General features: G+C 32.6%; 1 protein-coding gene and 1 long non-coding RNA gene across 2 annotated transcripts; one reads left to right on the top strand and one right to left on the bottom strand.

Annotated features, from left to right (window-relative positions):
- The first annotated feature begins 9,722 nt into the window (after positions 1-9,722).
- LOC141720819 (uncharacterized) lies at positions 9,723-10,842 on the top strand. Its single transcript, XR_012574568.1, has 2 exons — positions 9,723-9,857; positions 10,771-10,842. It is a non-coding gene; the product is annotated as an uncharacterized LOC141720819 (long non-coding RNA).
- A 1,322-nt stretch (positions 10,843-12,164) lies between these two features.
- Positions 12,165-13,718, bottom strand: LOC141720818 (putative F-box protein At3g23960). The gene has a single exon (XM_074523452.1). It carries the CDS (start codon positions 13,624-13,626, stop codon positions 12,382-12,384), a length of 1,245 nt encoding a protein of 414 aa, XP_074379553.1. The 5' UTR covers positions 13,627-13,718; the 3' UTR covers positions 12,165-12,381.
- Between the last annotated feature and the right edge of the window lie 7,212 nt (positions 13,719-20,930).

The raw sequence follows: 20,930 nt of genomic DNA, 5'->3' as shown, positions 1-20,930 counted from the left end.
AATTGTCACACCGAAAGTTACTCTAGGAGGATGATTGTCTTGCTAGTTCATTCTGATTGTCTTGCTAGTTCATTCAGATTGTCTTGCTAGTTCATTCAATTGTCTCACCGAAAGTATTGCCAGCTATAGGATTGTCATGCCAAGTCAATTCTATTCGTTTGTTGATTTAAATAGAAGCAGAGAAGCAGCATATCATTTTAATCATCCAACACACAAGTCAAGAACAAAAAGAGCAGCCGCCTTGAAATATAAAATCATCTTCTCTGCAGAAATTCAAGATCAATTTCTAGTTTGTTAATGTTAAATCCAAACCACTAGAATTATTTATCTTGTTCTTGTGTATCAATCTAGCGGATTAAAATCCCTAGAACTTAATCTCAAATCGCGTTTAGTATTTGATTCTAATTATTGCAAAAATAGAAAAAGTTCATGTCGAATTTATTCTAGATTTGTGATAATTGATTTGAGATTAATACCTTGTAATCGATACAGTTGTTGTAACACATTTCAAGTTTAATAATATTTTTATTTAACTTGAATTTTGTTTCACATTTTTTATTCCGCATTTTATTCGATTATTTGGTAACGTTTGTATTCAACCCCCCTTCTACAAACACATTGGGACCTAACACAATCACTTCTGAGTTCATTCTCGCAGTTTGTTGTGAACTTTCACATGAATAAGCTGGATGTCAGCCTGCCTGAACTCCACAACATGTTGAAGACTGCGGAATCAAATTTTCCCCTTAAGAAGAGTTCTGTTCTTTTAATTGGTGAAGGTTCCAATCCTAAGAAAAGGAAGAAGAACCCTTCCAAGAAGAAGAAAGTAGGTGAGAAAAAGCCGGTTCCATCAAAAGCTGAAGACCCCAAGAGCAAAGTTGTTTGCTTTCACTGTAACAAGGTGGGACACTGGAAGAGGAACTGCAAGGTTTACCTTGCAGAATTGAAGAAGAAGAAGGGTAGTGAGACTATCGCTTCTGATTCAGGTATATTCATGATCGAAGTTAATATGTCACTAAGTCAAATTTCTACTTGGGTATTAGATACCACCTGTGGTTCTCATATTTGCAATTCGTTGCAGGGACTAAGGAGAAGTAGGACTCTTGAAGAAGAGGATGTGATTCTACGGATGGGAAATAGAGCAAGAGTTGCTGCTGAAGTTGTAGGATCATTTCATTTACATATGCCTACGGGCAAGACTATTGTTCTAAATAATTGTTATTTTGTTCCCTCGATTGTGAGGAATATTATTTCTATTCCATGTTAGACTTGGCTGGATTTTCATTTGTATTCAGAATAATAAATGTTCAATTCTTAGAGATAACGTTCTTTATGTAAGTGGTATTTTAAACAATGGTCTGTATGTATGTGACGTAGAGCATAATTTACTACAAATTGAACATACTAATAAAAAAAAGGGATGATAAAAATCTCACTTTCTTGTGGCACAGCGAACTTGGTCATATTAGTGAAAATAGACTGCGGACATTGCAGAAGGAAGGGTTACTTGACCCCTTTGATTTTGAATCATATCCTACATGCAAGTCTTGTCTATTGGGTAAAATGACCAAATCTCCATTTAGTGGACATGGAGAGAGGGCTGCAGATTTGCTAGGATTGGTACACACAGATGTATGTGGACCAATGTCTATGCAAGCCATGGGTGGATTTTTATACTTCATTGCTTTCATAGATGATCGATCTAGATTCAGATATGTGTATTTGATAAAACACAAGTCTGAAGCCTTTGAAAAGTTCAGAGAATATAAGTATGAAGTGGAAAAACAAACCAAACATAGTATTATAACTCTTCGATCAGATCGAGGTGGTGAATACTTGAATGGAGGGTTTCTAGCTTATCTCAAAGAAAATGGTATAGTCTCCCAGTGGACTCCTCCATATACTCCACAGTTGAATGGGGTATCTGAAAGGAGAAATCAAACTTTGTTAGACATGGTTCGGTCCATGATGAGCTATGCGAATCTTCCAGTATTCCTATGGGGTTATGCATTGGAAACCTCAGCATATTTACTGAATAAGGTGCCTTCCAAATCTGTTCCTCAAACTCCATATGAGATATGGAAAGAAAGGAAACTGAGTCTTAAACATGTTAAGATTTGGGGATGTCCAGCTTATGTCAAGAAAGTTGACCCAGATAAGCTGGAATCTCGATCTGTAAAATGTAATTTTGTGGGATATCCTAAAGAGACTTTAGGGTATTACTTTTACACCGATCATCGGGTGTTTGTCTCCAGACATGCTACCTTCTTGGAAAAGTAGTTTATCCTTGAAGGAAACAGTGGGAGCAAAATTGAACTTGATGAAGTTCAAGAAGCACAAACTATTACGGATCAAGTGGAAACACCTGTTCAGACTGAACAACCTTCTGTGGAACAGCCCATTCGTAGGTCAGGGAGAGTGTCCCACCAACCTGAGAGGTATTATGGCCTTGTAATTGAGAATGACAATGAGTTGTCAATCATTGATGATGATAACCCTGTGACCTATAATGAGGCTATGAGTAGTGTTGACTCAGAGAAATGGCATAGTGCCATGAAATCCGAAATGGAATATATGTATACCAACCAAGTATGGACTCTGGTTGAGGCGTCTGAAGGTGTTAAGCCTATTGGGTGCAAGTGGGTATACAAAAGAAAGATTGGAGCAGATGGGCAGGTGGAGACATATAAGGCCAGGCTCGTGGCAAAATGATTCAGACAAAGGCAAGGGATTGACTTTGATTAAACTTTTTTGCCTGTAGCCCTGTTAAAATTAATTCGGATTTTGCTTGCGATTGTTGCTTACTACGATTATGAGATCTGGCAAATGGACGTGAAAACGGCCTTCCTCAATGGGAAACTTGAAGAGGAAGTGTATATGACACAGCCAGAGGGTTTTCTTTCCAAGGGAAATGAACACCTAGTGTGTAAGCTGCTGCGAACCATATATGGTTTAAAGCAAGCTTCTCGTAGATGGAACATCCGCTTTGATGAGACAATCAAAGAGTTTGGTTTTATCAAAAACATAGATGAACCATGTGTCTACAAAAGGGTTAGTGGGAGCGCGGTAACATTTCTTGTATTATATTGAAAGAGGAGACGTCAAGAGAGTTGACACACATAACAACGTAGCAGACCCACTCACAAAGCCACTTTCTCAAAGTCACTTTGATCGTTATAAAAATAAGATGGGTATTAGATACCAGAGTGACTAGCGTTAGTACAAGTGGGAGATTGAAAGAGATGTGTCCTAAGTCCAATCATGAATGATGATTTAGGAATAACTTTTATATAATCTGTTTTGATTTCATTGATATTAATAAAAGACTTGTTTTGGTTTTATTGCGGGCTTTATCTATTTAAGTGTTTAAATAAGATATACCATAGTTTAGAGTAAAGCTTTTAATGGATTATGATGAGATCATAATAATGAGACCTAAAAGATGATAACTCTTGACTTAAATATTTCCTGGTCGTAGGATTACTAACTGGTAATTAGTAATCCGCAAAGATCGGTACATACTATGCTTGCTTCATTATGAAGGATGTCTGTTCTCATAGACATTTGTGTGGTGACACTATAGCTAGTATGTAGGTGCTTATTATAGAATAAGTTTACTGAACATGACTCACACAGCTGAACAACTGATGGAGTTCACTCACGTGTCAGCAGTTGTTCACATAGTGATAGTTGTACAAGTATCCTTAGACTTGAGGTCATCATAGTCATCTTGTGTACACTGAACTATGCTTTGGTTTAGTTCTTAGTCTCCAAGGACAATTATAAGGGCTCTACTGGGTATAGGAATTTGTACACGAAGATAGTGTATGATCAATAAAGGATCTACCCCTTCCAGTGAAGGAAGAGAATGTTCAATGCTGATCCACTTATGCTAGTTCAGGAATCTGTGGCCAGAGTGAATGAAATTAGAAAGGAGTTTCTAATTTACATTAAATAGAACTAAGCATAGTGAATGGGAAAGCAAATGATTAAATAAGATAGGCTTGACACAAGTTCCATGCCTTGTATTTAAAGTTCCATGCCTTGTATTTAATTGTGACATTGTAGGATAGAAGGAATTGATTGTACGGTAACTACTCACTGAATAGGTTCTTGGTATTCTAAGCAGTGAATTCGTATTATCCGGATAGTCGCGATATGCTGAGAAGTATCCCTCACGATGTAGAATAAATATGATTAATTTATTAATTAATCATATTTAATGAATTAGAGGAATTTATTAATGAATTAGAGGAACTTTGATATTAATAAATATGATATCAATACGAACTTTGATGCTCACAACATCCCATACTGAAGTCAACATCAATCATCTATACTAATACCACCTTTGATATTTAACAACCTAAATATCCACATCAAGCAGAAACTGAATCAAAACTGCATTTCACCTTTTATCCGAAACCAAAATACTTGATAAATCAAAAATGATATAATAATTTAGATTGGAATCTTTCTCCGACGAACGTACTATCACATGTTGATCAGCCCGTGTGATAGCAGTGGGTCATGATTCGTAGAAACATGTCCCAAAACACGAGTATTCAAATAAAAAGGCAATATATCTTCCTGTGGCATAAGTTGTGTCATAATATTTCATTTAACACTTGGCCCTCCATTGGACCGTCCGCCCCGGTCGCTTACGCATTCATCCAATCTTAAAACCTTTTATTAAAAGGGGTCATAATAATCGACACTCAAAATAATTTTATTCCCCCATTCACTTGGGCAGAAATACTCGCAACCAAATCATTTTTCTCAAAATCAAAATATTTATAAATCCAGTAATTTGATAAGTTTTAACTATTCTGAACATAGAATAGCAGAGAGTACTTGCACAAACAGAATCCTTTAATTCAACGATACGTAAAATATTGAACTATTCTGAAATTAGAATAGCGTAGAAAACTAGCATAATAGGATTCAAAATAAATATCACTTGAACGATAAGTGATGATAGGGATATTTGCCTTTAGGATTTAGCAGTTAGTCACACCCGCAATAACACACTTATCTCAGTCTGGCATCTCATGACAACTCACTGATATGCTGCTCCTGCGATTGTTAGAAGCTACATATCCAACACCATTCCATTTCATTCTTTCCAATGTCTGGTCTCGATCAACTCGAGCGATTCGCATCTATAGTTAAAAGATACAACTTTAATCGTCTAAACGATAAATACTCGAAGAACTACGCGTCAAAATCCTATCGTCTACCCATACGATAACCCGCACATAATTATAACAGTCAAACATAAGTATTCTGACTCACATACGCACGTAATTCATATAGCACGTAAACACATAATTCACTTATCACATATTTCATTTAACACATGCCTCGGTTCGTCATTAGGTTCGACTCGATATGTTTAAAACTGAAATTGGATCAAAAATATGATTTATCGATCAATAATCGACTCAGAATGACTCGTAAAACAAGAAACCTTTCGAAACAAAAAAATTTGGGTCTCGAAAGTAATTTTAATGAAAGCGGAATATTTTTCTGAGTCTATACACGTTCGTTTCGTATTAAAGAGACGGACGGTATATTTATTATAAATAAAATAAGAATAAATAGAATTAAATCAATTAATAATAATATTAATTGATTTTTAAATACCAAAATATAATTTTTAAAAGCTTAAAAGTAATTTTTAGGAATTATTTGAATTAATTATAAATAATTTACATTTCATTTAACTATTTATAAATAAAATTAATTGATTAAATGAATTAATCAAATAAATAAATTTATAAATAATTAACTAAAATTATTTATAAATAATTAAATCAAATTGGATTTTTAAAAACAATAAAAGAAACTAATTTTTTTGAAATTTAAAATAATTAAGTAAATAATTTTTAAAGTTTACAATAATAATTGAATGATTTATAAAATTAAAAGACATGATTTTAAAAATTAGAAAATGAATTTTTAAAATAAAAGAAAAAAAATCAGCAGAAATAGGTTTTTATAACAAAGGAACCAGGTATGCGGATTAAAACCAGGTCGGGGTTAGAATCCAATGGGTCGCCAGCCGGGTCGTCAAGAACGCCGGCCGGAGACTGGGTTATACCCAGAAACCGGCGGCTCTTGCCGATTCTGGCGAGCCTCAAATCACCCCCAAAACACGTCAATTTCACCTTAATTTACAGTCGAAAATCGTCCCTCAGCCCCCAGAAACACGTGAACAACAACAACAATACTCGACATCACCAGAAACCAAAAATCCGGCTTCGAACTCTATTAAAACCGGCCACTTAGCTCAAGAACTCCGGTAAAGTCGTTTTTCACGATTTTTTGACCAAATTCATCAAACCAAATCTCAAAATAAAGCTCAGATTACGTACAATCTAAACCCACTACTCAAATCAACAAACGATTAACGGTAAACCCAGAAAATCGAATCAAAAATTAAGAAAAAACTAAAACTCAGGTTTTATTATTTAGCAATCAAACAGTACAAATAAATGATGAAATCGACTCCTTGAATCACGTTAAAACTATCTATAACATCATAATCAATCAAAAACCCTCACAAATCAAAATCGAAATTCAAGAACAAGAATCCCAAAATCGAGTTTCATGAATACTTACCCTCAGATTACGATATTGATATCAACAGAAAGAACTTGAAACAAGGATCGTTTTGATTACTAGAACACTAGATTTGGTTCCGTGAATTGATCAAAATCATGAATCAAAGTTTATGCAGAAAATCACCCCAAAGTCTATGTTCTTGAATTTCTGAAAATAAAATGAAAATAAAAAAATGATATAATTTGCTATTTATATTAAACCTAAAATTATATCCCCAAAATTAATTAAGGGTGTTTTTATCCCTTAATTAAAATAATTAAGCCCCAAAATAATAATTATGGGGAATAATTTTAAAAGTAATAAAATACAAAATTTATATCACAATTCCCCGAAAATAGCGAATAATTTACAAATGCAAAATAACGGGTATTTGAAATACGCATGATTCTATAAAAATGAAAACGTAAATTTTGTGGGTTTTGACGTCCCGGTAGGGTCCCCGTCCGTTAATTTTTGAAAAACAGAAACGATTTCTAAATTAACAGAAAACCCCGAAATTATATGAAATATATTCAAACGCACATAAAACGAGATAAAACGAGTACCTCGATAAACACGCGTCCAAATTGCGTATTGATTCCTATAAATGCATCTTGAACACGTAACGAGTATCCCATTGGATCATATCGGATTTGAAAATAGATTAATTAGCCGCTAAGTAACTATAAAAACGATACAATTTAATATCAGATTTGGATAATTATCAAAACCGAGCTTCTTATAAAACATTTTATACAAAAATAATGTTATCGAAATGGTTATCGTATCAAAAATTTTGCGCCGAGACTCGTACGGGTCAAACCGTAATCTGGATCGAAAAAGTCAAAATATGAAAATGTCTGGAATTATCATATTAGCTTATGAAGGAGTTTTCCGAAGACTTTGGGGTTATAAAAACGTAAAAACGGTTGAGGTTGGACAATTCCCGGTTTTATAAAATTAGTTTTGTAATTATACGGAAAATAATTATTAAATCTATAAATCATTATAAAATCATATAGCAATCCAAAAATTACCAGAGAAATACTATAATTATCTATACTTTATTCTGGACATACAAAAATTAGAATATTCAAAGAAATATCACATATAAATATCCAAAACATCAACTCTCATTACCAAATAATTCACTAAAATTCAAATAAAAATCACATAAACAATTTCAAATATTAATAATAATAATATCTGAAAATATAGGATATTACGACCACCATTCTTGGAATCCTGCAAATTAAGTACAAACACAGCCACAAACACCTACCCGTTCCGATAAATCAGGTCTATTCAATTTTCACAATATGCTCTATTTCTAGCTTAAATTTTTGCAATTCTTTCATTATTTCAGTAACAATTTTTCCTAATATTGTATCAAATTCCTCACAAACAGAATATGTTAAAATCAACCGCTATTTGGCTTTCCATAACCGAAGGACATGTTAAACTCATACAGTCCTTTTTTCCATCAGTCTTGCCATAAGTTCTTGTTGTCCAGACTTTAAACCTCCCAAAAATAGAAATGCAGGGTTATACATCTAATCTTGAAATTAGAAAAAGTATGAATATATATGGGACATAACAAAAAGAGCATTATATACTGCCATCGTTTATTTGGAATTTTTTAAAAATGTAATTTATAACTTAAAATTGAAAAGTGTAATGTGATATAAATATCATAACTTATAAATTATTTAGGTATTTGAATAATTGTACGTATAAGTTAGTTAATAATATATTTGGTAAATCATAAGTTATAATAAATTATAACTTTTTTCTAAAACAAAATTAAAACATAAATTATAAATCACATGAATTAATAATTTTAATATATAAATTATAAATTTTAATATATAAATTATGAGAATCAATAATTAAATTCCACGGATTATTATTTAAATTCGTTATTTTACCATTATTTAAATTCTAATTGACATATAAATGACACAATTACTATGTAAAAAAACAAAATCAAATGAACTTGAGCAAGATTTTATAGCTTTATTTGACAATAAGCCATATTAGTAAAGGAAAGACAAAATCATTGAACTCGAAGAATTGAGAATTTATGATTAAATTTATTAATAAAATGTTTAAAAAAGCAAAGTTGAAGTTTAAATCATAAAAATGAGGAGTTTATTTATCAATTCTAAAATTTTTTAAAAAAAACAGGAAAAAAATATTGATACAACTTTTAAAAATTTAAATATAAAGAATAAGAAATTGAGCAATTTTTGTTAGTTTATTACTGGTTTAAATTATTTTGGGGTTTTTTGAAAAATAACCAAGTGTAAAAATGTTTTTGCAAAAATACTTTTTAATTTGTAAAAATTCTATTTTTCAATTTTTTTTTGTAAAAATACGGTTTTTGGCGAATAACTAAATGCAAATTTGACAAGTTTCAACAACTAAATGCAAACTCATGCAACCTCAAATGAAACCAAAAAAAAACTTCATTCAATTAATTGAATATCTTTTTGATTTTGGTTAATTTTCGTAAATTTACAAAAAAAATCAAAAAATAGTAAAATCACAAAAAAATATATAAAATTGATATTTTTAGGAATTTCTCAATTATTTTTTCTTAGAATGTAACGTATTCACAGTTGGTGAGCTCTTGTTACGTTACATGCAGAACCAGTGGTTGATGATAATAATCAGCAAAAGGAAGTGAGAAAGTAGCATCCTGCTAACATTCAACTTTCCACGTTTTCAGAATTGGGCGTTTCAGTTTGTTTGCCTAACAGCTGAGAGAAATGCTAACTGGACATTCCACCCATTTAAGTTGAATTTAAGAGCATCCAAACATACACCAAGTCTAGCCGTCTATGAAAAGAAAATGCAATAATAAAAAAGGGAAGCACATTCTGGATAGCCTCAGCATTGAAACTACCAGATTCGCTAATAAAGATGTGTCCAAATTATCATCTCCAGGAACAATTCTGTTGACTTGTTTGAATCTTGTGACTGAAACCAAGCTCTTCTCATACTTTACAAATAGACCCATACTACCATTAAAAACAGGGAGACTCCGCCTCTTTTTTGTCGCAGTTGTACATTAACCAGCTGCCATTTTCATTTTTTAGCAGAATATCACCTCTTCTGAAATAGCCATAAACAAAACCACTGGAACTTCTACACTATACTGAGCATCATGGTCCATGATGCCTCAACTCCACCACCATGAAGTCAAGACTCATCATCCGATGCCCACAAGTTAACGATACTCATTTTAGGTATAATCTTCTTCTGGGTTCATCTTTCTTTTCATTTGTTCTACAGACTTCAATTAAATTAGCCATTTGTAAGTAAGTATACTAATCTCTAGCAACCTAAAAACAAGTTGCTTTTGAACATATTAATATATCAGAATTTTTATCTAGTAAAATCAAGTTTAGCACAGGTACAAACAAAACTATGAATTGTTCATTAATCAAAAATCAATATTTAAGTAGTAGAACATACTCTCCGGCCACTCTGCAAAAGTAGGATACTCCCAAGCTTGACCAGCTGCTTTACGAGGTATAACTTTTAATCAATTCTCAACTTTGTGCTCAATTTCGCTTCTCACAAGAGCAGCTTTGACACTTTTTTGAGCTTAAGGTATTATTGTTTGTGCATCTCTCTGAAGTAGCTATTGAGCCTGTTCAACAAAGATATAACTACATCAATACATTGAACTTGCAAATAGTGGTACTTTCCTTTTTTGTTTTACGTTAAATCATATTGATAGATTTTTCTCATTTGACTTTTGGTTCTAAATAAAAGGTAACATGCTTCATTTGGTACTTACTGAGTTTAGGTATCTCTCTATATGTGCATAAATAGATTTATTTTTATATATCTCAAGCCTTGCGTTTATCACTCCAGAGGAACCTTGAAGCCACAGTACACCTGTACATGGCAGTAGGCAGTAAATTCTTTTTGCCCCTATATTTATATATTTCAAGCCCCGCGCTTAGCACTCCAGAGAAACCTTTATGCCATGGTGCACCTATACATGGACAAGTAATACTAATCTCTAGCAACCTAAAACATGTTCCTCTTAAACATAGTAATAATTTTAGAATATTTATCAAAGTAAGATTAAGTTTAGCACAGGTATAAAAATATTTCATGATTGTTAATTAATCAAAAACCAATATCTAGGTAGCGGAACATACTTCCCAGCAACTCTGCAAGAGTAGGATCCTCCCGAGCTTGACCAGCTGATTTACGAGGTATAGTTTTTTCTTAGCCTCTGCTTTGTGCTCGATTTCGCTGCTCGCATGAGCAGCTTTGACACTTTCCAGAGCTTGAAGAGTTATTGTTTGTGCATCCCTTTGAAATAGCTGTTGAACAAAAATTGAGCATGTCTGGAAGATATTGAATTGGTCAAAAAATTGTTTGATAATTGCTCTCTTCAGATATAGACAATTTTCTATTCATAATTGATCCTATGTTAATATAACAAACAAATATAGGTCCTACATTGATTAACATGTCTACATACCATAGCCAAATGTGAAACTGTGTATGTTTCCAGAGTGATCTTCCCAAACCGTCTAATAATCAAGAAAGCAACCCAACGGTCAGATTACTGTGAAGCGTTTTCGCTAGCTCTGAACAGGTAAATAAGGTCAATTGAGCAAATCTGATCAAAGAGTATCCTTAGGAAATTTTGCAATTATGTTTCATGAGGTATTATAGATACTGACAAGTAACCAATCAAAAGTTGCAATAGATTGATGCAATAAATAAATTTAGTATTCAGAACAGATAAACATGAGCAGTGAGACATGTAATAGAATTCCTTGGAAGTACATAGATGAATGATATTACTCTTACCATATCTGATCTTTAATAGCATGTATGTATATATACTCAACAAAAATACTGGAAGAAAAAAATTGCCGAAAGGAAAGGTCAGTACCGTCAGGGAAATGGTCACAACGATCATCCTACCTTTTTGCTTTCAATTGCTCTAACTTTTACATCCATTCTCAGTCTGCCGTCAATTTTGTAGTTTCTTAAAGTTAAAGCACACTAATTACAAATGAACCAACAGGAAAAACGCACAAGCATATATGTACAAATGATCAGTTGTGAATAGCTGCATCAACGAACTCAGAAAGGCACATAGCATGCGTTCAAACTCACTGCCCAATGATGCTATACAGGCAGCATTTTGGCTATACGGCAAGTTTCAGGATAGTTTGGTCTTGCAATATAATTACGTCGAAGAATATTTATTGGTCATTTATCTATCCATTTGTTTACCTTCATGAAGCTCATGTAATTAATAGAATCAACCATCAACTAACTGGGAAGGAGATTAAATGGGCTCCAGACCACATTAAAGACTCCAGGTACTTCCAATATTAACATATAAACGCAAATAAGCAAGTTGTAAGTTGCAGCAACTGTTCCATTTTTCATTGTATTAATATAAAATACCAAGTACCCGGTAAACCATGGAGGGGAAAAGGTATGTGTATGTGGCATATGTAGTATCCATGTTATATAATTCATATATTTATAAATGTTAAGGACAAAGCAACAAATATAAAAACCAGAAAGTTAAGTCTCCACGCATCAGCAATGCAGAAGCAATGTCATTTGGAACATACAAAAGAGAAACTAGAATAAGGTTTGGTCTATTCGTTACAAGGCAGATTCCGCATTAATTCATAGTAAAAGCCAAAGAAAATACAATAATAGAAATAGTGTCAACATCAAACACCACCACTCCACCAGAAAACCAGAAAGAGTGATGATTTCCTAACTATCATCTTCATGAGCATTCCAGTTGACTTGTTTGGATCCTACGATTGAAACCAAGCTCTCGTTATACTTGATGATACGACGATGGATGTTAATGGAAAGTGGGACATCTCTGGCCTCTTTCCTGTCAGAGTTACACAAAATCCATCCTTTATCATCAGTTTCAAGCAGGATATCACCACAGTTGAATCGTCCAAAAACACATGGAAACGAGTCATCGACATCAATAGTAAGCCCTAGAGTCCACGATGCCTCAGGTCCAGCACCACGAAGGCATGCCTCATCATCCAACATCCACAAGTTAAAAGCATATTTCCTTTTCCTTTCATTTTTCTTACAGTTTCTGGTAATGACAGCGATGGAATCATTAAATTCGGTAATGCGATTGTAAAAAGAATCAGAAGATTTATCAGGTAGCCAAACACCACATGTAAACACCTCCTTGTTTAAATCGAAAGCCGTCAGCATACCAGACCCCCCAATGCAACACAACAAACCGTTCACACAAACATCGAAAACATCGAAATAAGCATACTGGAAACTATCAGTGAGCTTAGATTCTACCTTGCGCCAAGAATTTGTATTTGAGGAATAAACCTCAGCATAAAAGTGCTTCGTATCAGAGGAATAGAGCTGGTACGCAGGACAAGACTGTTCATTATACGAATTAAATACCCAAACAATCTTAAAATCATCACACAAAGGATCAAAACCAAACCCTATAGCCATCAATGACTTTTTTTGGGGACGTAAATTAGTTTGCGGAATGAGTTTGGAACGTTTAGTAGCAGGATTCCACAAGTAAATATTAGGATCATTACGTTTAAAGAAATTCTTAGCAAAGCAGTCGATGTCAATATCGGGATCAGCGGGGCAATGAGAAGCGCAAACACAAACAATGCCATTATAACAACCAACAATTTCCAAATAGCAATGAAAAGGGAAATCACCTCTACAGAAAGGAAAGCCGAGAGGAGGCTCGATTTCGGGAGGATCGAGATTGAGAGGAGAGATTGAATCATTATTTCTTCCGAAGACGAGGATAGTTTGATCAGCTCCTGGTGTTGTAATAGTGCGCTTGAGGTGTGATTTGATGAAATTAGAGTTTGAGATTAGGGATAACCAGGGTTTGGAGACTGATTTGCAACGGAGCAATGTTTTCACCGGAAGCCTGACGAAAATCTCCGTCAATAAATCGTCGGAGATCATCTTGCCGGAAGTTACAATGCTCTGTTTCTTCATTTTGGGTAACAAATGCGTGTCGGGTCGGGTCGGGTCGTCGTCAATAGTGGAGAGCTGTAACTGTAAAAAAAAGATCCCCGCCTCTACTATGGTCATATAAACGATGGTCATATAAATGGGCCGTTTTTCAAGAATTGTCTAATGAAAAATTGACTCGTTTGCTAATTCCTTAATTAACTGAAAATATTTGATCCAAAGATAATCCATAAATCACTCAAAAATTGTTGATAAATTACAAATTACTAACTAAATTCTGAAATCTGTAATTCGTTAGTTATAAGGTTTTGGGAAAATTAATTTTTTCGTCACCCAACTTTTTTTGTGTGTTTAGAAACTTACCACTGAACTGTAATTTTTTTTGTTTAACTCACTAATGTTAGGTTCGGATTTTTTCAGCCACTAACGTTAGGTTCGGATTTGATTATTAGTATTTTGTCAATTTTTTATAGCATTATTAAAATATAGTGATAACTAGTACAAAAAGTATCATATGTGTCTTATAAGAAAGTTTATATGTGTCTGAGTTTGCTAGGCATATGAAGGAGTCGTATAATATCTGAATTATATACGTATGTTATAGGAAGGACGCATATTATTTTAAACATCTGGTCAGAACAGATGTATATACATTCTAAACAGACACATAAAATCAATTCATATACGTTTGTTACTTTTTAGGCAGGGTACTAAACTCAAAACCAAAATTATTAGGGAGATGCATCACAATCTGTACTAAAATTATTGGAAAATAAAAAAATAAAAAAATAGTCAATATAATAAAATTAGCAAACTGATTATAAAGTACTTATAAAAAAATTAAAAAATTACATATCAATATTTTACCAAACGACACTTTCAAAAATCCAATGAAATCACCAATCACAAATCCTTCATGCAATTCGAACCGACCCAAAATGCTTGTCAAACTACATCTTTTAGGAGTCTTAAAATGCTTGTCAAACTCTCATCACCAAGGTAAAAATCTTGGGGGACATATGGAGTACTCTATATAAAGATATAGACATATATCAAATCATTAAAATATTACAGACTACCACTATATTTTAATAATGCTACCAAAAATTGGCATAATACTAATAATCAAATCTGAACCTAACGTTAGTGACTAAAAACAAATACGAATCTAACATTAGTGAGTAAAAGAAAAAAAATAGTTGAATCGTAAGTTCGTAAAAACACGATAAGTTGGGTGATGCAAAAATCTATTTTCCCTAAGGTTTTAACAAAAATATAAGTTTACAAAATAATTCACTTTCTTATTTGTGTTGCCAGTTTAAAGGACAATAATATATATTGATAAATTTGAAATTTCTTTATCTATGGTAAGAATTATTGAACCCACTCCAAGTTATAATTTAAATGTATTATAGTCAGTATTCTAAAAATCGGTCTAGGCGGCCGCCTAGGCGCTAGACGGTGGTAAAACGCCTCGACTCGGACCTAGGCGGTGATTTAGGCATTTTTTCAAAAAATCGGGTCAAAATCGAGATTAGGCGGGCTAGGTGGTCAAAAATCGGTCCAAGGTGGTCTAGGCGGAAAATAATTAAAAAAATATTTTTTTACGTTTTTATAATTTAAATCATTAATTTCATAATTTCACACAATATCATGTCAATTTATAATATAAAGTATTGGTAAGAAGTAAAAAGTAATCTAATATATTTATTTTCTCACTTAAAATATAAAAATAACATATTATAATTAATTTAAAAATGTGAATTAAAATATAGTTAATATTGTAAATTCAATAATTAGTACATAACACATGTCAAATGTGTAGATATTGTTTAATACAATTCTAATTTTTTTTTTCAAAAAAATATTTGACATGTTGATCATTATATAATTATAAAAATTAAAAATAATATTTATATTCCTCCGATTAATGTTCCGATTAATCGGTCCGATTAATCTCCGATAGCACGTAGCACATAACACGCAAGATATTCAATTAAAATAATTTTTCAAAGAAGATTCGAGGTCAAAATGATTTTCCCGGTATTTAATACGAATTTTTAAATATTTTTCGGAATTAAAACGGGACTCTGAGTCAGTTTATAATTAAATAATAGAGTTTGGACACCCGAATCGGATCATAAAATAATTTTATAATAATTATCGAGCCTTGAAAATAATTTAAAAAGATATTTAAAAGCTCGAAACTATTTTTCGGAATTTTAAAATCAAGAGAAAAAATTAAATCCAGATAATTTAATCAATTAAATTAATTAATAAGTAATTAAATTAATTAATCAACTAATATTTAAATTAATTGACTAATTAAATAACTAATTATTAACTAAAATTAATTAATTAAATAATCTAGATTTATTTTTGAGATTAAAATAAATTTTTAAAATTAATAATAATGAATTTTGGAATTAAAATATCAATTTTTAGAAATAGAAAAGAATTTTGAATTAGTTTTTAATCAAAAATCCTTAGAAACAAGATTTCAGAACTGGGTTTAGGATTCAGGAGGATCAAACCCGGGTTGTTATTGGGTCAATAACCGGGTCACGAGGAATAATCCGGGTCGGCAAGAACACCGACCGGATTCTGGGCAACAACCCAGTTTTCGGCGGGTTCGCCGGAATCCGGTGACCTTAATTCAAGCCTATTTCGAATCGTTTTCTTTGATTTATTAGTTCCAATCGATCAAACATCATCCCAGCATCTCTGCCAGCCCATTATCATCAAGCATCAACGGCCCAGGCAACTTTTTCGGCCAAATTCAAAGAAAATCCGGCGAGCTTAAATCTAACTTCGGTCAAACAATCGTTTTTACATATTTCTGAACCAAAATCAATGATTTTGGTACCAAAATAAAGCTCTAATCGTCTACAATATATTCACATAATCAAAATCAATCAAAAACTCAAGAACAAATCCAAAAATTCGAATTAAAAACTGGACAAAACCCAAAAACTCGTTTTCACCCAATACTGGACCAAAATTAACGAGTTTATACACTAAATCAATCCTCAGAAACTCAGGATTAATCATAATCCATCATCAAAACATTCAAACAAACCTTCAAACTTAAAAACTGAATTCAAAAGAAAATCTGAAAATACGAAATTAATAAGTATTTAACCTTATTCGATGATTTTGATACAGATACGATCGTCTCGTCGAGAGCTTCGATTTGACTATTCATACGCCTCCATCGGATTCCAATAACGTATTCAAATCTTTGTTTGATTACGAAGAACACGAACAACACGGTTCATTTCTCTGGATAATTATCTATTTAACTATTTGCAAATGATTTTATGTACAAAATAAAATACGGTAAAGGCTATTTATAATTACGGAATATTAGTACCCCGTTGGATCATTCCGGATATAAAATAGTACGTTTATTTATAAAAACAGATCCAAACGATACCAGTTTTCGGGATAATTATCCAAATCTGTACAATTTGTACTACAGTCTTGGTCTCAGCGTCTGGTTACACATATTACGAGGTGATAATTATAATAGTTTAATAAAAAGATCCCGTTTATCGAAAATACGAGTTTTATCAATTTACCGAAACAAATTTTGTATTGAAAATATTGCATCGGGAACCGCACATGACAAACCGTACGTCGGATCGAAAAAGTCGAAACATGAAAAATGGTCGGAATATTGCAATTAGGTTAGGAAGGAGTTCTCGGAACAGTTTCGGGTTATAGAAACATAAAAATGGTTGATATCGGCTGGTTTCCGATTGTATAAAATAGTTTATAAATACTCGGAAAAATAAGTTATTAAGTCCATAAATTATTTATAAAATCATAAATTATCATAAAAATTGATAGAAAAATATCACAATTATCTATACTTTATTTTGGACTTATAAAAAAAATTATAATACTAAAATTATATCATATTTACATATCCAAACACAGATAACACTTCACAGATAATTCACCAAAATTCATATAATAATCACATAATATTTACTTATTAATAAGAATAGTTACACGTCGTATCCCAAATATTACAATATATGTATCGCATCCATGTCTTGCATCCTGCAATAATGCTCAATTTTTACATGAGATAAGTAAAATGTTGATTCATGTATGGACCAACCGGAACACGTGCCCCACAAAATAAAAAATTAATGATTTTTATTAAAAATTTAAGATAAAAATATGTATATTTTATAAAATACACTCACTAAAAAAATTAAGTGCCCTACAATCCTACTAAAATTTTCATAATTTTTAGTCATATTCAATTTTATTTACAGTGATATGATCAAAAATTGAAATTTAAAGAGTTTAAATACTAATTTTTAACACTTAAATATTAAGAAAATAAAAAATCTAGTAAAATTGATAAAAAAATAATTTGAAATTGGACCACTGTTTGTGGTCAACATAGTCATCTAAGTAGTACATAATGCCCCACTGAGTTCGAGTTCGAGTTCGGAATCCGCCGCTAAGATAAGCAATACAAGCAATTTTACAGCGTATAATAATTAGTTAATTACTAAGTTTATGGTCTTTAAAAAATGCAAATATAAAAACACATTATCTTTGCTATGACAAACAATTGCTATAGTTGTAACTAAAAAGATAAAAAAAACAATGTGCTCTTAGCCAACGGGACCTGGAAATGACTAATAGTTGCATATTTCAAGTAAAGGGAATAGATGTACATTTGCATTGCCAAATTAAGTACGGATGAGCCGTTTAAGAACACACACAGCATAACTGCTCTTCTGCGCAACAAAATTTGACAAACTTAATATCCAGAAGGAACTTAGTGAGACTCTTGTGAGGATACAAGACATGACCAGGGCGGGAACCAGGAATCTAACATGGGGGGAACAAAATAAATAAAAGTAGAAAACATACCGATTTATTTGAGATGTGCACGCCGTTCTCTGATCAAATAAAAAGAATCAATGATCTTCTCGTCAGAAATGGTCTCTGCAATCTCCTTTTCAATATACACTATCAAATAATCTCTAAGAAATTCATCTTCCATACAATTACCTGTTTGAGTCTCTTCTATTTCCTTTAAATGTTCAATTTCAGCAATTTGATTAGCTTGCAACTTATTATGCCGCTTAGAAGAACTAGTAACCGCATTGATAATAAAGACCATATTTTGAAAGAAAGTGTGAATCTGAGGTACTTCTCTTGTTGCATTCACAAGTGCTAATTGTAATTGATGTGCTAGACAATGAATGTAATATGCATAAGGACAATCTTTAAGAAACAAGGCTTGCAGCCCATTCCACTCACCACACATATTACTGGCACCATCATATCCTTGACCTCTTATATTCTGGACATTAAGATTATGATGAGACAAAATAGCAGAATCACGTATTAACGAATTGAAATCAATAATTTCATCAGTGTTCTCAGAATCAATACCTTCATTAACAATCTCTGGATTTTGAGGATTTTGCTCGGAGTTTTTATTTATCCCACCAAAAATCAGAGGCTCAACTTCATCTCCAGTGACTTCAATTGAGGCGGCAGAAGGTTCTTCATCTTCACAAGTAGTTGTTTGCTTCTTCTTGGGTTGAAAATAGGATGTAATCTCTTTTCTCTTACTCATATTTACGGATTAGATGCAAAGGTAGAGTAGATAAAGAGAGATGATATTATGGTTTGTAATTTTATAACTTGTATGTATAGTGTGTATCGGGGATTTTGGGACCGGAGCAGAACAACTGAACAAGTATGTCCTGTTTTTAGACTTTAGTTTTTAGCATCTTTTTTTTGTTTCAAATTGTACTATCTTTATCTTATATGTTTATTTATTAATTATTAAGATTAATGAACAAATTCCATGATTTCCATCTAATCAATATTATTTTGAATGAAATAATTAACAAAATCAATAAAATTTTGTATAATCAATTCTCAATTTCAAATTTTTTTTTTTAAATCTAGGGGGACCAAAAATTTTTTTTATAGTAAATTTTAAAATTTTATATTAAAATTTTGAGATTATTCCGGGTTGGCGGAGACCGGGCTCCCTTCCCTCCCCCTAGTTCCTCCCCTTGACATGACACCTCTAGACATTACACACATGCTCTCAGACCAGTGAGTGGAGCACCCGTGACCTTATGAACCGGCTGATATTGTAATCAATCTCCACCCTGTAGGTTTTATCACGAATCTAAAATGGATTATGGATATACAACCCCTTCAACAAGAAAAACACTAAAACAGAGCACAAATCCCTATTTCAAATAACAAACAACATAAACAAGACAAGTGCATAGCCCTCCAGCATAACGCGAACCACTGACATACCTACATTTTGCAGGTATGAGTTCATGACAAGGGGATAATAAGGAACACAAAAATGCCATTACATATTAACATACATCAAATAAACATATCTCAAAACATTGGTAACTGGAATACAAATTTTTATCTCAGCCAATTTCTCCGCCAGAAATTCTCCGACATTTAAAGCAGATGCCTTGATGGCAAAGCATGTAACCTTGTTTTTATATTTTGGAAGTCTGACCAGTTTCAAAGGCAAAACGTCGTTTCCGGCCCATCAAAAAAAAACTTTATACATCTATTTTCTTTCATTTTTTCTGTTCTAACAAGTATCTATAAGAATATACTAATATAGACAAATTATTACAAACATATGTTATCACCTTATATATTTTTAACTTTTTTTTGTTTCTGGATACTATAATTCTTTTGCCTATCTTTGTATATTTTAAGCTTGGTGCCTACCACTACAGAGAAACCTTTGTGCCATAGTGCATCTGTACATGGCACTAGGCTGTAAATCTTCTTGCCTTCAGTACTCCCCAGCCCCCAAATAAATGAAGGCATTCGAGGGCGACTATGAATAACACACTGTCCAGCAGAAACACCCTATTTTGGGTAAATAACAATTCACTTAGCAAACACAACAATAGAATGGTAGAAGCATTGGTACTTCTTTGCAATGTATGTATTCCTCTTCCTTCAAATAATCAAATATTAACTTTTCACATTTTGACAAAGGATCAGCTTATTTACAAACTCGAACAGACAAATATCATAGATAGAAACTGATGTTCTGTTCAAACTGATGAATTAGCTCGAAGTAACATTAGGCAACGCAATGTAACTCGCAATGAAAAAAGGGAGAAAAGTGAAAGGTGAAAATGACCGACCGACCGACCAAAGTTATGGTCTCTAGAGGATACAAAAATAGCGTAGTTGCAAAACTGAATTCTATTTCATAAATTTATGTAACAACTAACAGTTTTAAAAGCTTGCAGATTTTGCAACGGCTACTAAAACCAAGGAAAGAT

This window comes from Apium graveolens, chromosome 4, assembly GCF_009905375.1.
Source record: "Apium graveolens cultivar Ventura chromosome 4, ASM990537v1, whole genome shotgun sequence".
Taxonomy (NCBI): Eukaryota; Viridiplantae; Streptophyta; class Magnoliopsida; order Apiales; family Apiaceae; genus Apium; species Apium graveolens.
The sequence above is the reverse complement of the archived record's forward strand: the minus strand, read 5'-3'. Positions and strand labels throughout refer to the sequence as shown.